General features: G+C 46.0%; 1 protein-coding gene across 6 annotated transcripts in view; it reads right to left on the reverse strand.

Moving 5' to 3' along the window:
• The window catches only part of COL26A1 (collagen type XXVI alpha 1 chain), a 174,344-nt gene that overhangs the window by 47,787 nt on the left and 107,956 nt on the right, over positions 1–18,601 (reverse strand). For 4 of the 6 annotated variants that reach the window (XM_086763032.1, XM_086763035.1, XM_086763033.1 and 1 more), the window contains exon 4: positions 6,974–7,015. The exons of the other annotated variants lie outside the window; for them this stretch is intronic. In XM_086763032.1, coding sequence (XP_086619158.1) covers positions 6,974–7,015 — 42 coding nt within the window. The remainder of the gene's footprint in view (positions 1–6,973; positions 7,016–18,601) is intronic. 6 annotated transcript variants of the gene reach the window in all.

The raw sequence follows: 18,601 nt of genomic DNA on the forward strand, positions 1-18,601 counted from the left end.
TTTTGCTGGTTAAGCCTGTGCTCTGTTCGCAGATGGAATTAGATCACGACCATTTATTCACAGGCAACCACGAGCGGTGAGACCCCGTGTTCAATCCATCTTCATCTGTCAGAGCAAGGTTTAGCAGGGAGTGACTGGATTTTGATGTAACATGCTTTGCTAGAAATGTATTATCTGTTATCTTTAGAAACACCAAGGACATTTCACTAATGTAGCCCAGCGTAGTGGCCTGAAGACTGAAATGACCCCGACAATAAAGATTTTACCTATCCAGTGTGAGTTTGTTACGGCCTTGCTGTCTACGGAGCTGTTGAACATGGTTCTCCCAAGCGATGCAGTGGCAACTGTGGGTGCTCGGTGCTTCTGATATTGCACAGGACCACCCTCCCGTCAGCCCGTTACTGCCCCGCTTCACCACCCTATCACCCCAGAGCCGTACAGCACACCAAAGCACATAAAGAGCCAGAAAATAAAGACACATAGGTAGCATGAACAATATGTATATACAAACCTCCCACAGCAAGACAGGGCTATAAGCAAGCTGGATTAACAGCCCCCAGACTCAAAGGAGGGAGCCCACACACCTTCCTGCCAAGGGCACAGAGACCATAGGGGTTGGCCTGCTTCCTGGGGAAAAACATTCTCCTCCTGTAGCTGGTCCAGTCCTCACTACGCCAAAATCCAGCACCTGACCCCCACCATCACTGAACCAGACTCATTTCTCTGTCACTCCTTGATCTAGGACACAGAGCGGTACTTACCAGGACCTGACCCCAGCCCAAGCATGCACGGGAACCCCACTACGCTTGAAGGTTCATCTCAAATTGAGATGGTCTCATATCTGTTACAGAACGGACTGGTTTTCCCTGCTGGGAGAAGCAATCAGGGGGAAAACGCACTCAAAATACGGCGTAATGTAACCTGAAATAAGGAAGCAGACAGGACAAAAGGAAACATTTGAATCAAGGCTCCCCGTAAAGTCTGGAGGGACTCTGACTATATTGGTTCTGCACCTGTGTATCACAGGCCAGGGAATCTCTCTCAGTCTGGAGCCAAACGACGTGTGCTTAACTGGAGTATGTCTTTCAGAAAGACACTCCAGAGCCAGATAACCTAGGTTTCTTTAGTGAACTGCATCCAAAGTTAACCATTGTATAAAAAATATGCATCTTGTTTCCAGTTTGGATTTCTGACATTAAATTCTACCCTGCTTTGAGTTTTATTACACTTCAGCCTGCAACACTGCAGGACACCTCCGGGGTTAGATGCCTTCTCTCTGCACAAAGTCCCTGTAAGCCATAAACATGTTACATTCAGGATGCTCAGGCAAGTCGCAGTGGTTCCTCATCCAAAACATTTAGAACTGGCATCCTTTAGCCAAGACAAAAATTAGCTGAAAGGCCAATAAGAAAAACAATCATTTAAGAAAAACAATCAAAAGGATTATGTGAATTTAAGAGAATTTGCCTCCCTGTACATCCCAACACTATGTCTGCCCATGCTTTGTACAGCAAATGCACTCTGATTATTATTATTATTACTATTATTATTATTATCATCATAATTATTACTATTGTCAGGGGTACTTTTGCAAAGCTTTGATTTCCCATGTCAACATTTCAGTTTGAGGTTCAACTCACGGCAGCTTCTCTGCTCTCCCACACCTGCGCTCCTCCCCGGGGCACCCACAGCCCTCGTTCAACACCTCATTGCCCCACACAAGGCTGATGACCCTCACTCAGAGCTTCCGAGCTGGAGCGAAATGGTTCAAGGGTACAAGAGTCAGCCTCTCAAGGACCCTTTACTCCGCCTAATTCTGCTAATTACCCTTTGCTGGCCTTTGTCTTAATCCCCCTGAGCCCTGCAACGGTCCACATAGATCCAAGCAGCAGAAAGAAGAATTCCTTCCACGTTTCTCTGCAGCTGTGATTTTGTTCTCGGAGACACCGGGGCTCCTGGGGAGCAAGGAGACTCGGCAAATCGCTCTTGTCATCTGGTGCCCATAATGTGAAGAACAAGGTAACACTTGCATCAGATTAGTGGCTAGCGCAAGGCTGTGCAAAGGACTTTTTGTTTTGTTTTGGTTGTTTCCTTGTTAACTTCTGGGTGAAGAAAAATTAGTAAAGGAAATATCCACTTGGGGTTACCAGGCACATTTCATTTTCAGTTTCAGATTTTTAACTCTTCAAAATAGCTACACCAGGCTACTTCTCTCTTTTTAGAATAAAAATCACAGGATATCCATAATCAAAATCTTTTCCAGAATTCATGCATCCTGTTATTTTAACCCAAAAACTCACCAAATGCTTCCCAAATCTGAGGATTCATTTACTTTCTGATGAGACCGAGCCCTGGTTCACAATTTGCTTATTTTTGCTTTCTATGATTTATGATACCTACACAACAATGAGCACCGTAGCGTAAGCATCCCCTAAGAGACATCATGCTGGTGGTCGTTGCAGAAGCTTCATTTTGAGATTCTAGCTGCTTCCACCTTGAAACTCTCCCAAAAAATGCCTTAAATGGCAAATTTAGACCCATGAATGAGGGCCTAGCATCCAGGGAGATTTCTCCCGGAACATGGCAAGCATTGGGTAAGGCTGGGCGTCAGCCAATCTTCTCTCCCACGCCTGTCACCCCATGCACTCAGCTTCAATATTATGTTACTCTTACAGCTGTGGAGGATTTGACAATGAATTTTGACCCTCCCTCTGAGCACTGACGAGGAACGGGGAGAACAGCCAGCGAGTTCAAAAATGGACAAATGCAGAATGGCGCAATTTGCCTGCAATACACCGAGAAGGAACGGGATATCTCCAGACACACCTTCATCCTGCACAATCCTGCACCCTCTGCTCACAACAGCTCAGCATCAATGACTTCTGAGCACCACGCAACAATACACCAGCAAATAAGCTCACACCAGGGCTTTAAAATGACACAGCTAGAGAGCTTCAGAGGCTTAATGCACAGTCACTGGTGCCGCTGGCAATAGGGATGATGCTGGCACATTCAAACAAGCACAGGGCCAGACTGCGACTGGAAGAACCACCATAATTCTGCAGTTGAAGGAGCTCCTAGGTTCCATATCCACTGAGAGTTTAGCCCCAATAGCACAATCAGGAGACTTGAGGGCACTTAAATAAAATCTAAGTTCATCTTTCTCCATGAAATGTGTCTGGAAGACACTCTCAAGCATTTCATCAAAGTTAACTGCCCAAACCCAAACCATCACAGCCCACAAATCCTTTAAACTTTGAGAACTGACTTAACGCTGACCAGCTGCCAGGCAGTCGTTTGCTCGCAGCCACAGGAAGAGCCTTCTTATCAATAAACGGGGATTCCTGCAGACGCAACACCCAGTAATGGCAATGACTCGGTCAAACACCTCCGCTTTCAGATTAGGATATGCCCAAAAGGTTGCAGGCAGCAAAAAAAGCGCTAAGTGCAGCTACAGGCCAAGCAAGACGCACATTCAAAATAAACAATGGAACAGTCCCCTTCCAGAAGTGTGAGGACAGCCAGTGTGGGGGATGCTATAAAAACGTCGACGTGTGCTATAAATCGCTGTGCTTCGAGACCCAAGACGCTATGGTTTTCCTCAATAGGAAATAACTGGGCTATCTCCAAAAGCTGTTGGTAAATGAGGGCTTTAATGGTGACAATTGCATCAGTACAAAAGAAATCTCCTATTTTAGCCCAATTAGTGCTGTGCTAAATCATCAGCCCAGGCCTTGCCTTTTGCAGTTGAAAGAGACACATCTGTGAGGCTCTTCTGTCGCACGTGTTTTGTATTATACACTCGCACAATGTGCACAAACTAACACTGTTCTACACTTACACAGCACCTCATCTGGAAATCTGAAAGCCATTTATGAATGGTGGGCATCTGGGACATTTTACAGATGGAAATCGAGGCACGGAGGGATTCAGTAATTAGCCCCAGACTCGCACAATGAGTCAGCTGCAGAGCAGAGCCCATTATTTGTTGTGCAGTAACATCTAGTGTCCAAACCCAGAGGGGAGACAGGTCTTTCCCCCAGAAAGAGTGTACAAGCGTGCCCAAAAATGCCACCCATGTCCGCATTCAGACCAAGACTGCCGAGGACAGTCGGAGTGAACGCGTATCCTAAAGCACGGTTTTCCCTGGTAGACAGGTTGCTCTGCTCCTGTAACGCAAACACAGGCCAGGAGAAGGGTTAACGCGCCTGAAAGTTTGTGTGCTCTTTCCACATCAGTTGATCTAATAAAAAAGATTGATTCTCCCCGCAAATCTGGCCTTGCTTTAACAAATCATTTCATTTGACACAAAGGACTATATTCAGATAGTTTAAATTCCACTTTAGTCCCTGAAACTAAAGTTTCTGATGGGCTGAATGCTTAGAAACAGCCAATGGGAAACACCAGGCAGAGACACCCACCTTGGTAGGGCTGACAGTGCCCAAGTGCGGCCAGAGGCATCTGCAGATCTCTCTATACTTATGAGCCTACAAGGAACGTCACGGTGTTACAGAAAACAGACAGTCCTTTCTGTACCTTCTAGAAATACAGCAGCAACTCACACTATTGAATCACTTCCAGGATGTAAGCATACCGCTGTACTACCTCCCACCTTGCCCAAGACAGTGGGCTAGATGCTGGGAGCGACACTCCCAAGATCTTGGGATGCAGACCACCAAGGGGTAGAAAAAGCCATGACAAAACTCAAGCAATCTAGGCACTCGTATGAGAAAATTTTCAACATTTTTAGCTTGAAAAGGTAGAAAAGCATCTGCAGCCAGGTGTCTATTGCAATTTGAAATGGACCTAAGTTTCAGCTCTCCATTACTGCCTCTTGGTCCTGCTTATATCAAAGTTAATGAACGTTGCAGTTAGAAAGAGCTGATTTTACAGTGGCTCCTGCCCTCGGTCTACTGAGACAGAAACATCTTCAAACACAAGACAACTAGAGGAATCCTAAGCCACATTGCTGAGAAGGAGGATTCCTTGCACAGTCAAAAAAAACCTCCTATAAAAACCCAGCCAATATCCTCTAACCTTCACTGTCCAGGTTAACATAAGAGTAATAACATCAGCTAAATTTTGCCTGGATGAAACTTTAAAGGTGCACAGAAGAAAGGCGTAAGCCACATTTTAACATAATTTAAAATCTTATCTCCTCAGATGGCCATGATGTGCAGGGGGCAGGACTACTCCTGCCCTCTACAGACACAGAACAGGGCAGATGTTGAAAAAGGACAGCCACCAAGGGAGAAATGGAAGCACAAAGCCGAGACCCAAGGAAACAAATGACCACTTTAAAAAGACAATCCAGAAACAAGACTGGCCTGGGGCAGGACCAATAATAAGGATTGCAGAAGCTTTAGATATGATGCCTGCTGACACAATACTTCCCCCATATGTCCTTGAACATATCATTCAGTTCCTCTGCACAGCAGTTCCAAGATGAGGGTCTGTGATAAGAAGTGATCCGTGTGCCAGGACATGCCCAGGTAACAGAGAGGAGTAAGCAACAGCATCCCCCACCATGGAAGGAATGTGAAAAAGAACGAGGATGGAAACAAGAACTGAAGGACCCCCTTCACACCTAGAGGGGCTGAGACTGACTTATCTATTCAGATATTTATTTTCTCCTGATACAACAAGAATTTCAAGGAAGGACCTGAAGTCATTATGCACTCTGAACTCCGCAGTGTCCTGGGAATAGATGCTGGGCATCTTCAGTTCCAAGGGTCACATCCAAGGGATGCAGCGCTGCAGATCTGAGGCAGATCCTTCCCAGGCTGCCATCTCTGCCCCGCTTGGCCACTGCCCACTCCAGCTGTGCCTGGGACAAAGAGCCAATTCTACACCAAACAGCCGTGATTAAAGAGGAACCAGAGCACACACAGAGAGATGAACTGCTGCTAGAGCATGAAGCACGCCTCCAATAGAAGCAGGGGCAGATAGATAGAGGCTTGTCCTAATTTAAGGCTTCACAGGAGCTTTTGGACTATGAGATGCTCATTTTTCTGCTGAGTGTGTGCTCAGCAAGGAGAGCAGAGGCAGATCAGTGTGAGCCCCTCATGCCCTTCCATATCGCTGCTGTCACAAAACTGGTGTAACTCATCTGCTCAGCGTATGTGGAGTTTTCATCTTCCACAAAACCTGCACACGGCCATCAGGTATGATGACTCCTACATAAATTCCTGCTTCTTATTGATTAGCCATCACTGGAGATATACGATCAAATTAAAACCTTGGTTGGGCTTTTGCACATGCACCAGAGCACTTTCAAGTCATTTTTACCAGAAGCATACAGAGGCATACAGTTCACACACTGACAAGCAACAAATAAGTTCTTGTTCACTTTCAACCTTTAAAACCATCTTGGTTTTCTCAGGGGAGGCTGTTCAGAGACACCAACATGAGCATCACAGAAATACTCTGCCATGAGGAGACACCAGGCTACTGGATGCCAATGCTGATGAACCTCTCTCCTCACAGGAGAGCCCACAACTGCAAACAGGTCCCAGCCACCTTCCCTGAGTGCCCTGCAACACTCATCTCATCAAGCCAACCCCCTTTCTGGCTCTTCTCAACATACCACCCCCAAGGAAAAAAGGAGGGTGAGTTTTAGGTGCAAGGAGGAGAGCACAATAGGCACCCTGGGACAGACCCAGGGTCTGTGGAGCCTGGTGTCCCCTCTCAGAGTGACCCAAGGAAATAGCAAGCATGGGTGAACCCTCCCCGGTGCTCATGGAGTGCTGCCTGGGCAATTCCCTGAACCTGAAAGGAGCAGAGCATTTCCAGCTCCCCCTTTCCTTGCCCTCCAAATACTTGGAGGAAACTGAGGCAAAGAGCAGGCAGAGACTCACAGACCCCCTCCCGTACACTTCCCCCCACAAGCAAAGGGCATCCCTGGCTGCCACAGCCCCCACCCCACTTTGCTCTTAGGCTCTGCTTTTTCATGATGTTGGTGTTGCCCACTTACGGTCATGGTTGGAAAAGTAACCGTGCTGGTGGCCAGATGAACCTGCGGGGGGGAGACAAGGCAATTATCACTGGGAACGTGTCAAACCCTCACCCTGCACAGCATTGCTTCAGCAGAGAAAAAGTTTACTCAGCTTGCGGAGCAAAACTTGGTCAGGAATGAAAGCACCTCCGCTCTCCCTGTTTGCGCTCCTGCCAGCAGTTCCCCCCTTCCCACCCGCAGCAAGACATGCATGCACAGACGCGCATACGCGTGCTCCCAAAGCGCTGAAAGGAGCCCCGCGCCTCTATGGGAGGCGATGCTTCCAAGAAACACAACCACAGAAAAAGTTACTGAATGAAACAGGCTGCAGCGATCCATTCTGGTTGAACCTAAAAGGGGCTGGGGGTTGATTTGGGGTTATTTTTTTTAATAACTGCAGTCATTGCCTCAATTGCAAAATAGTCCTGGGTCCAAGGAGAGTGAGCAGCAGCCATTGTTCTGGCTGAGCCTCAGGAAGAAGAACCCAGCACCTTCCCAGCGGCTTGTGCATATGCTGAAAAACAAGTTTGTGACAACAAGAGGAGGAATCAAGTCGGGGGGAAGGCCTTTAGCAGCACGGGCACAGCAGCATCTCCTAAACCAGAGTACACTTCAGTGGGGAGGTTCTGTCCCCAGCTCTGCCAGGGCCAGCTTGGGAGCCAGGCCGATTACCTTCCCTTTAGAGATTTTTCTATCTCCAAGTATAAAAGCAGACATGACAACTCCAACTGCCTTTGTAAACCACTCCGGGATCTGTGAAGACCTAATTATTTAAGTCTGTGAACCACAAAGCACTTTCATCTGGAAAGCACAATATATGAGCAAATCAGTATCTGCGTTTTCTTGCATAGAAGGGTAAACCAGGAAAAATGCTAAACAAGCTGAGGAAATAATTGTCTTTGTACCAAAAACGTCCCACAGCACGGGAGGAGGACGACCACTACAGTGGTGTATATTAGTCATGATCAGCACACATAAAGTCATCTTGAAGATACTAACTACAAACAACTGTTACAAGATTTTACAAGTATTTGTTGTACCAGTGTCTAGAAACGTCTCGTTAAAAACAAACAAACAAGATCAGATAATTGCTTTGAATATGGTTTTCGTTAGCTTGGGCTCCTAGATAGTTCTGTGCGTATGCCTGGAAAGCTGAGCAGCAGGCTTGCTTATCATCCTCCCACTCATCTGCACTGGGGGGAATGGGAAATGTTGGTGCATTTACACCAGTGCAGATCTGGAGAAGGCCTGGAGTCACTTAAGACCCTCAAACACTCACTAAACCCCACACAGATTCCTTTGGAGGGCTGATGCTTTAATATTCCTCTAGCTCTTCTGTGTCACTTCAAACTTTAAAGCACACAAGCCAAGTCTGGTCCCACAGTCACAGCGTTGCGTTCCTCCCAAACCTGTCCTTTGAGGGAAGGAAATGGAGACTTGGCTGCTTGTGCGACTCCCAGCAGCTGTTTCCGTAACGTTGGGCAAGCATGGGACATGTGGATGAACAGAAAACTGCCCTAACGGACACCAACCCTATCTTATTTCCTTTTTCTTAAAGAAATTCTGTCTCAGAGGGACTTGCCCCCACGCCCCTCACAGGACTGCCAACATGAGGAATCTTTTCAGCTAGTTTAACCCAAGATTTAGGTTTGAAGTGATGCTCATCCAGCAGGAATGTGGTAAATGAGATCAGGGATCCAAGGGAATGTCCCCATAAAGTCCCACCATGCTCAGATGAGCAACCACAGCATGAGCTGCACCACTCATATTGCTTCTAGTCCCATCAGCTCAAGCACTGGGAGCTGCAAGGCAATGCCTGCCACTGGGAAATCCTGTAGGGAGAAGGTGGTGGCCATGCCGCAGCCTTTCCTGCAAGCGTTACCAGGGCCAGCTGGCTCCAAGCTAGGCCAGCATGTACTTCCACCTCTTCTCTGGCTGCAGAGGAGAGCAGGCAAGAGGGGCTCTGGGACACAGCCCAAGCCAGGGCAGCAACCTGGCTGAATCAGAGCGTTGCCTTAAGTGCAAAGACAGAAAACACGGCGCTTATTGAGTGAGACTTTCCTGTTGCATGGCCAGGGCCAGTTTTGCTTCTGTGAGCAGCAGTTGCAACCTCCCAGACAAACGCAGCAGGAGCCAGACAGGGGAGTCCCAGCCTCCCACAGAAGCCTCTCTCCAGATACGCCAGCTCCTGATGCAGATCTGACGGGTTTCTGGTACCTCTTGCTATGGGTAACAAACCTGTCTTAAGCCACAGCAGCGCTCTGCTTCAGAGAAGACAAGTCAAAACCACTCCTTGTCTTTGCTGCAGCAGGCATGTGATTGCAAGTGAGGACTGGGATGCAGCTCTAGCACCTTCCCCACCTCCCCAGGCCAGCCAGCTAGGGGAACTCCTGTCCTTCACCTTCAGAGAGCAGGTAGAGCAAAGCTCAGTTCCCCAGGTCAGCTGCCAGCCCACAGCATCACAGGCAAGTCCCAAAGAGCCCAGAAATGAGTTACCCTGGACCACAGCAGCTGCCCTCCATATCAGGGAAGGGCACATCAGATGCAAGAGGAGTGGAGAGAAGCAAAAGCTGAGCTTCACACTTTTTAAAACCCTAAGGTCCCAAAGCAACACATAAAAGAAAATTAAGGCCAGGTCAAGCCTTCATCAAGATGCTGGAGGCTACAAGGCCACAGAGTGTTTGTCTTGTGCAGTCGCGGCTGAAACTCTCAGGTGAGGAGTTCTCCTGGAGCATCCCCTTTAACCTGAGACTGTCATTGCAGCCAGAACCCCAAAGAGCTCTATCAATGCAGCACTCTGTTTCGTGATTGTACTCACTGAAAGGAGGAGGAGAAAATTAATCCAGTCCCTCAGTGCCTTAGCAGGTTTGAGGATTTAACATACAAGCAACCAAGTGCCTCCTGCATGAGATTTCCGGGAATGGGTGGTCACAGAAAATGGCTACGAGATATGTCACAGGCAGTTCAAAAGCCACTGTGGTGCCGAAAGCCTTGCATCGCTACAGAGCACTCAAACTAGCCATAACAAAATTCTCAGAACCACAGAGTTTTACACTATTAACAGAATAATATCATAACCACTACGCAATAAATTTTCTTTCGTTATTCCACCATTAACAGCAACTACAAACCACCAAGTACTGCTTCTCCTTTGAGGAGCAGATAAAAATTCCAGTTTAGTCCTTTCCAGTTAAAATTAGATAAATGTTTTATGCCTTCTGCAAGAACTGCAGAGTCGACAGAAATACCAAGGGCCAAATCCAGAGGAATCCTGTCAGTAACTCAAGATCCAGCTAGAGTTCGACGGCACCCACAGCGCAGCTCAGGAGGTTTCTCCCTTCGCGCAACAGCGCTAGGTCAAGACCAATGACATCGAAAAAAATGTTTACAAGGTCTTTTCTGTAACAGCAACAAGAAAGAGAAAACTAAGTCACAAGAATTACAAAAGAAAGGCCAATCAAAGGTAGAAATGTATTCCACAGCCCTGCGCAGGGAATCCATTCCTGGACCGTTGCCTAAAGCTCTGCATCCGCCTCGTGCTGGCTCAACCCTCGCCGCTCTTGGCAGGTGAGATAGAAAATTGGTTATAAAATGAGCCCTATATTTTATAAGTTTCATAAACATTTTTTTAAAAAAACTAGAATATGAGGTATTCTCCAAGATCCTGTGCCAGACAGTAATGTGGTCTAACTTGGAAACAGAGTTACCACCTGTTCGTGGCAACTACTCTTTTAATCTTAATTTCTGTTTTATGAGCTGACCAACGCTATTTTATTAGCTGACAATTAGTTTAGGTTGATTTAATTAAACAGACTTGATTACATTCCCTCTTTCTTCGAGAGCAAACTTTCTGCAAGACCAGGGGTTTGAACAACTTGGGCCCTGTATCAATAAAGCTGTATTCCAGACCTTCTTGTCAAAAATGAGCAAGCGACAATTCAGGTAAATACATGTCCGTGGACGCAGAGACATCCTCGGTACGTGTGAAAAAGAAAAGCGCAGGCTCTGGCTTCCTGGCTAAAAACAGAGCTGATAGTTGGGCACCAGGTAGCACTACTACTTCAGCTGAACTGGTTTAAGTTGTTGCCACCTCTGTTTTAAAAATGAGTGTGTCTGCACCTCGCAGATGGACAAAATACCAGATAGGAAAGAGAGGTGAAAAATAACCCAATCTGAAAAAAAAATCTCATTTATTATTTTTCAGGGAGATCAATTCCTTAAACCACGTGGCTGCAGAGATGCTCGAGTCAGGGAAACAGAATGGGCAGGCAGGGGTGGGAGGAACAGCGGGCACGGCGAAGGGAGGCAATTTTAAATGCCACTGGACAGTGCCTCATCTAACGAAATGCAGAGACGAAGACACAGCCGCTGTCTGCCAGTATCAGACAGCACTCTTCCAGTCAGTACTTGAGATAAAGCTCCAAGTTGATGACAAAAATCTGTTGACATCAATAGGCCAATAGAAGGTCATCTGTATCTTGAGCAGATGCCTCTATCATAGATGTTGCACACTGGGCAAGGAAAGCTGTTCTGTGTTTGTACTTTCACTTTGGTCTACAGTGAAAAAGATAGCCTAGGGTAGACATCTCAGCTTTAACGTGTCACTGGATTTGTTTTCATTTGCTGTTGTAACTGTTTTCTTCTTCTCCTCCCCTTCTTCTCCCTTAATTTTTTTTTTTTTACTTTTTTAGGGCTATACCAAGGAAGTCCTGACTGGGCAAACGCCTCAAGCTCAGCACAGGTAGGTGCTTAAACTGTGAGGTATCAGTCAGACTGAGAAGAGATAGCATTCATCCAGATAGGTTGTATAGATATTTATATTTGGCTCATTTTAAAGATTCAAAGCAATAACTGGCAACCTCAAGCACAAATCCAGGCTGGGCAGAGAATGGATTGAGGGCAGCCCTGAGGAGAAGGACTTGGGGGTGCTGGTGGACGAGAAGCTCAACACAAGCTGACAATGCACACTTGCAGCCCCAGAAAGCCAACCACATCCTGGGCTGCATCAAGAGCAGCGTGCCCAGCAGGTCAAAGGAAGGGATTGTCCCTCTCTACTCCACTGTCATGAGACCCTGCCTGCAGTACTGCGTCCAGCTCTGGAGCCCCCAACATCAGAAGGACGTGGACCAGTTGGAGTGAGTCCAGAGGAGGCCACGAAGATGATCAGAGAGCTGGAGCACCTCTCCTGTGAGGCCAGGCTGAGAGAGCTGGGGCTGTTCAGCCTGGAGAAGAGGAGGCTCTGGGGAGACCTGAGAGCAGCCTTCTAGTACCTAAAGGGGGCCTACAAGAAAACTGAGGAGGGACTTTTGACAAGGGCAGGTAGTGATAGAACAAGGGGTAATAGTTTTAAACTGGAAGAGAGTAGATTTAGATTAGACATAGGGAAGAAATTCTTGACGGTGAGGGTGAGGAGACATCGGGTAGATTGTGCAGAGAAGATGTGGATGCCCCATCCCTGGACGTGTTCATGGCCAGGCTGGATGGGGCTCTGAGCAACCTGGTGTAGTGGAAGGTGTCCCTGCCCATGGCAAGGTGGTTGGAACCAGATAATCTTTAAGGTCCCTTCCAACCCAAACCATTCCATAATTCTATGATAAGTGACCAACGTCAGCAACTTTAATAGCCTCTTGAGTACTGGCCCTTACCAAGCTGTGCTTCAGCAGAACGTTCAAGGATTAACTTTCTCATGTCACAGTTTCACAAGTCCTATTCTGCAATACAGCAGAATTAACAGTAGTTAATTGCATCTGCAGAGCCTGCAGTAGAGGTTGTGGCAACAACTCAGCCCTGGAGGATGGATGAAAATGACTGTAACAGTAGGAGCCGTTTGAGTGCAGTTAAGTATAGACAATGTTGTAGTCAAGCGGCTGTTTTTCAAGACATATGTTGCCTTTGACACTGACAGAGCCTTGAAAAGTGAACCACCACCATTAGTTATAACTCCCTGGCAACAAAAGCTCTAATAATTCTGACTAATTGTCACGGAAAGTTACCCTGATTGCAAATTTGACAGTTATAAAAATCTAATTTTGGAATTCCAAACGGGCCAGGAACATAATTAGGCTTTACATTTTAACACCCTCTTGATCAATGGTGGGGTAATGGAGACCCTTCCAAGAGCTTTGTTTTGAAATGAATGGCGCCATATTGATGAAACAACTTGGACACAAACCAGAAATTAAATTGAAAGTTTAAACAATGCAGCTGTATTTTATCATCCTGTATTGTCAAGCCTTAACAAAAATAGCTCCTAAACAGAGCCACATGTTTTGCCTGTTGCCCAAAAACTGAAGGTGAATTTTAAAACCTTTTCCTAAACTGCAGGATGCCAAGATTTTTCAGCTAGAAGTTATTATTAGGACACAACAGTATTTCATATAAGTCTTGACAATGGTTTTGTATGGTTTCTGTAAAAGCAACTTCATTTTTTAAATCAGATATGGCTTAGACAAGTGATGCTTTAAAAAAAAATGGAACCTCTGTCGTGTATTTCTTCTTGTTCTGTACACATGTGGTACCAGCAAAAACAAAATCTCATTATAATCAATAGAGGGAGCATAAGCAGGATTCCCCCCTCATCCAAGGTAGCATTAATGAACATCGTCAACTGCCTCCTGATCCCAGGACCCGGAGACAGATCTAACGGGAGTCTATCACGTGTTTCAGTGCCACTGAGAAAACTGGAGTCAACTCTTACTTTGAGAGTTCTCTCTTGCCTTTGAGGATTAAGATAGGATGGAAAAGACACTTGTTAGTTACAATACACCGAGAACCAGATCTTTGATAATTCTAGCAAATTGGTCAAGATATGGGAGAGAGAAAATGTCTAACAAGACTTAGTCTATTGCATATCCAAGGCTGGATTTGCACAGCTGGAAAATCAGGAAAAAAGCTCTGTTTTTTGGCTTGTCATCTGTTCAAATAGCCTAGAGGATTTCAGGGAGTGCAACTCATACAAATTAAATGGGATTCTACCACATTTATTTAGTGGAGTGCAGTATTTAAGATTGCAAGATTCAATTCCACTTTGAACAAAAATTTGCTGAAAACCAAATAGCATGCTAAGTTCGACCAGCCTTTCCCATAAAAGTTTAAGTGTTCAACCTCAGTTTTGAATCCCTGTAATCCCAGAATTAGGACAGAAAAAAAGCTCCAGGATTGTAACCCTCCAGCTGAATAGGTTCAACGGCTCAACCCTCACATATGCTAAAGGAATGAGGCATTTTAATTGGATCTATCGGGAAGCTTACAGAGGGATGCAGGAAACTTTCATCTCAGTCCACCAGATGAAGGAAGGGAGATGAGACAAAGACATAAAAAAGCTGGGAACAAAGAAGTCCATGCGGTGCATCCCAGCCTCTCTCATGCTGGCTAAACATGTCCATCAGATCCTGAGGTCAGGCTAAAACCTCTGACAACAACGGGCCCTAAGTCTGAGCATCTTTTATCTTCCTCTGTGATACAGGCTTTCCCATAGCACAAGAAACAACTTAATGGGACAATTTCCATGGAGTTTCACCCATCACCCATTTGACTGGCATGCTCCCACATACAAACCGCTCCTGCTTTATAGTGCTATGAGTTGGACACCGTCTGCCTCCCAGTACGACAGCACTGAAAATACAGCATGTTAGGAAGGGGTGTGGGCCGGCTGTTATCCTGAGGTAACAAGCAGGTAACCCCACCAGCAGTTCGTTGCGCCCACGTTGGCTGACCAGGCTACACACAGTGCTGTTCTGGCAGGCAGAACGACACAGGCACGCAGGTTTCAGGCAATCTCTCTGCGTGGGATGGTGCGAACACACAGACGTAACAGCCATCCCAAGCTCACTCAGCATTGCTAACACAGCGCTGCATCGCATGGTGACAGTGGGAATACACCACAGTCCAAGCCAGGCATGCAAATTGGGCAGGGATGCTCAACTCTCTGGAGATATCCCTGTTTCTCCTTCTTCCTTCTCCACCTGCCCCTCCCTCCAAAGGGGAGCCTGGATGACTGGTGTAAAGGAGTGCTAGACGCACAGGTAGACAGGCAGACAGATGAACTTCAGTGAGATGAATATCTTTCTTCATATTTCAGAACATTGTTTACTAAACGTGGACGTGGTACGCCCTTTCCTTGCACGTATCAGGGATATTAAGTGTATCATGGACGCTGACAGACTCACTGTAGTAACAGAGGTCATACGTGCTCCTTGGGCAGACCATGAGAAACGCTCTTTTTACTCAGCTTTTTACCCAATATATTACTGCAGTGCAAATTCTCGTGTTCATTAAATGCTGCCCAAATGTCGGGATGAGGTTTATAATGAGGTTGCTACTCCCATTCATCTGCCACTGTTCAATATCTCACAGGCATTTTATCTCTCTTAGCAGACTAACAAGACTGTACAAAGAAGCAAGATAAACACCAGCCAAGTAACATAGATGTTATAGCCCAGTATGTGAATACAGACTTTGACAGGACACCACACTTTACAGGACAGTGCTTTGCTAAAGTGGCTAAAAGGGCTCAGAAGAGGAACCACCTACCTGTACTGCTCTGTGCTGTGGCAAGTTTTCTCTACAGTCCTTTAATGGCTAATGAACATCCAACAACGCTTGATAAAAACAGTGTCTGCTACTGATCAAGTACTGGTTGCTTTGCATCACACTTGAATCTAACAGGAAGAAATGTCCGAGAAGATGTATTGTCTAAATTCAATGTTTTATCAAAACCAGATGAGCACACATAGCCCGAGGTCCTGGGTGAAAGCCAAAACATACAAGCAGGAAACTGCAAGTGGGTAAAATGTGACACTTGAATAGAAGAGGTAGTTACCTTTGTGCCAAAAACAAAAGCATTTTTACCATGATGGTACGGTGTATCTGGAACACTTCTGCCTCCTGAAACAGAACACTGCGGTTGCTGCAAAGCCTCTTCATGTTAGGCTCTGCTGAATGGAAATCTAAGCTCAGACCACCTCTGGATGATGTACTGCAGTGCCTTTTCTTTTACACATTCATCTACACAGATGCTTATACATGTGCACATACCCTTGTACCTGTGCCGAGAGGAAAGCTGCTTCCATCACAGCTATTTTTACTCTCTTTGGTCTACCTACTGAGAAGCTTTCTGAACAATTTCCTTCCTGCTATGGCCTTGAGCTTCATTGAAGAACCTTGTCCAGTGTTCTCCTCAAAGACATGCCCTTATGGCAGAGAATAAGCAAGACAAAACTGCCAGTGGTTTAGCCCTGACTTTCCAAAGGCAACCCACATCCCTCTGCCTAAGTCTCTTTGGTTTTCACTAAAGCCAACTTTGGAGTCATCAAGATGTGGAGAGATGGAGCTGTGTTTAAGCTGGAATGGATGTGTCCTTTCTGATGCAAAGCCCTAGCTTCTTCTACAGTTTCATTAGGTCCCAGCTGCTAAGGAAACAAGAGTTCAGTGGTGCTTCCTGAACCCACATTTAACTCCCAGGACAGCCAACTCAAAGTACCAGTTGGCTTGTGGACTGCAGATACCCGCCACACGTACTTAAGCAAGAAAAGTCTAAACCATCTGTGACAAGAACATGAGGGGAATATAAGGCACTAAACCACCATCAAGCTATGCTAGCACATTTTTTATGTGCTAAATCGTTTTTTTCAACTAACGTCTAGCAAGAAAACATATATTGAGTGAGTTTGTCACATTCCTGGTAAAGCACAATCCACCACTGCCCACTGAAAAAAATGCTGCAAGGCAACAGGAAATGTCTCCAAGTGCCCACAAATTCCTCATTCCTCAACCCCCAACACGTACAGCACCACCCCAGCAGTATCCGTCTAGCCCTGTAAAACCTATCTTTGTTCTGCACTCCGAAACCAGCAGAAGAGGCATGCTGGTTCCTGGTGATTTTAAGCTGTCTGACCAGTCAGGGTTAGAGAGGCTCATGGAAAAGTCACTGCCCCATCCACTGCCATATAGCAAAGGCCACAGTTCCCTCGATAACATCCCCTCTTCCCCACACTGCTTAGAAGTAACATAGCTGTTGGAAAGAACTGGAAAATAGTTTTTAAGGTTCATTAAAGTATTTCAAAAAGTCACTTTGATTTAAAAACCCACCTTAATAAAGCCATATTTATAGTTTCTTTCCACAGTCTTCATCCATTTATACAGCTGCAGTTCCTCTAAAAGACAGTTCAAAGAAATGCAGCTCCAGGCACCCAGTCAGAGCCTAAAAATCAACTGCTAAGTTGCCCAAGATTTTACTAATAAAATTCGTCTTCAGCAATATAAATTGAAAAGTCAAACCAGAAACCTGCTCAAACTCTACTGCAGTGGGTTTTTCAATCTGCAGCTCAACTCCGTGAAAAAAAAGGTGTTCCCTGTGACCCCAGATTGCTGGAGGGAGATAAGGAAAGAAACATGGTAAGGAGGTGCTGAAATTTCTTAGAAATCTGACCGTACCCTGGGGTATTTTCATCTGCTCAGAGAAAGAGGCACTCCATTCCTGATTTGGAGATCAGAGTAGACATTTGATGACTTCTAGGAGAACAGGTCAACTTGCAGCCGTCTCCTTTCCTGGCCTCTTACAAAAGGCCGTTCTCCAAGTGAAAGCTCTCACACAAGCCCTCTTTTTCCAAAGAAAAGAGATTTCACCTCCTCCTTACTGAGGTACAAGATATCCCAAGAAGACAGCAGACACCAAGATCTGCTCTCGTGATGCTGCTCCTGAACACGGCAGTGAGCTTCATGATAGCTGCACGTGAAAAAGCACAAATACATTTTTCCCACTAATTCTTGGGTTACAGCCTTCCTGCTCACCCAGTAAACTACAGGTCAGAATTCAAAACTAGGAATAGTTGAAAAAGTTGGAATTGCCGACCTCATCTAGAAACCAAAAGCAACAAGAGCTTTATGCTCTGTAACTGTATTATGCAACATTAAAATTAAGATAGCATGAAAAAGTGCACAGAAAACTTAAAAGACTATATTTGTTTTCCTACATTGCTACCCTTGAGCTATAGCAGATGCGAAGGATTTACAAGCTGGTTTTGGCATGAAGAAGAAACATTGCACAGAACCTGGGGAAGAAGCAGGCAGCATACAACCTCCTGTTAAGAAAGCTCTCCAAAACCCAGCGCTGCGTTCAAACAAGCAAGTCCTCTCCAGTCCCCACCAGAGCAGGGCAATCAACGTCCGGAACAGCAACACCAGCTCTGATCACATCACACATCCCTCGTTCCACGTTGCAGCCCGCTCTTCCAGTCCTTTGGGACAGCAGCCCCCACGCCGTGAGTGAAGGTGGCACACAGTGCCAGGGGCACGTTCAGCAGGAGGCTTACCCAAAGAAGCACGGTAAAAAGAAGCAGACCTCAAGGCAGATACTCAGCTAATCTCAGAAAAAACCCGTTGGGTAGCCCTGCTCTAGAGAAAATTAAGTCTGGAAGAGAAAAGTTTTCAGCTGTTAGCAATGGTTCCTTACATAAGACACATTTTGCCAAATTGATCGACACAGCACTTCAAGGTCTCCATTATTCCCATGCAAAAAAAGGGAATGTTTTGGGCTGCAGAAGCTGCCGTCTGGCAGGTCCTGCTGTATCTCTGAGTTTGTTCAACCCTTACAAAGGGCCTTGGTCT

Source organism: Chlamydotis macqueenii, chromosome 19 (genome assembly GCF_036417535.1).
Source record: "Chlamydotis macqueenii isolate bChlMac1 chromosome 19, bChlMac1.mat, whole genome shotgun sequence".
Lineage (NCBI taxonomy): Eukaryota > Metazoa > Chordata > Aves > Otidiformes > Otididae > Chlamydotis > Chlamydotis macqueenii.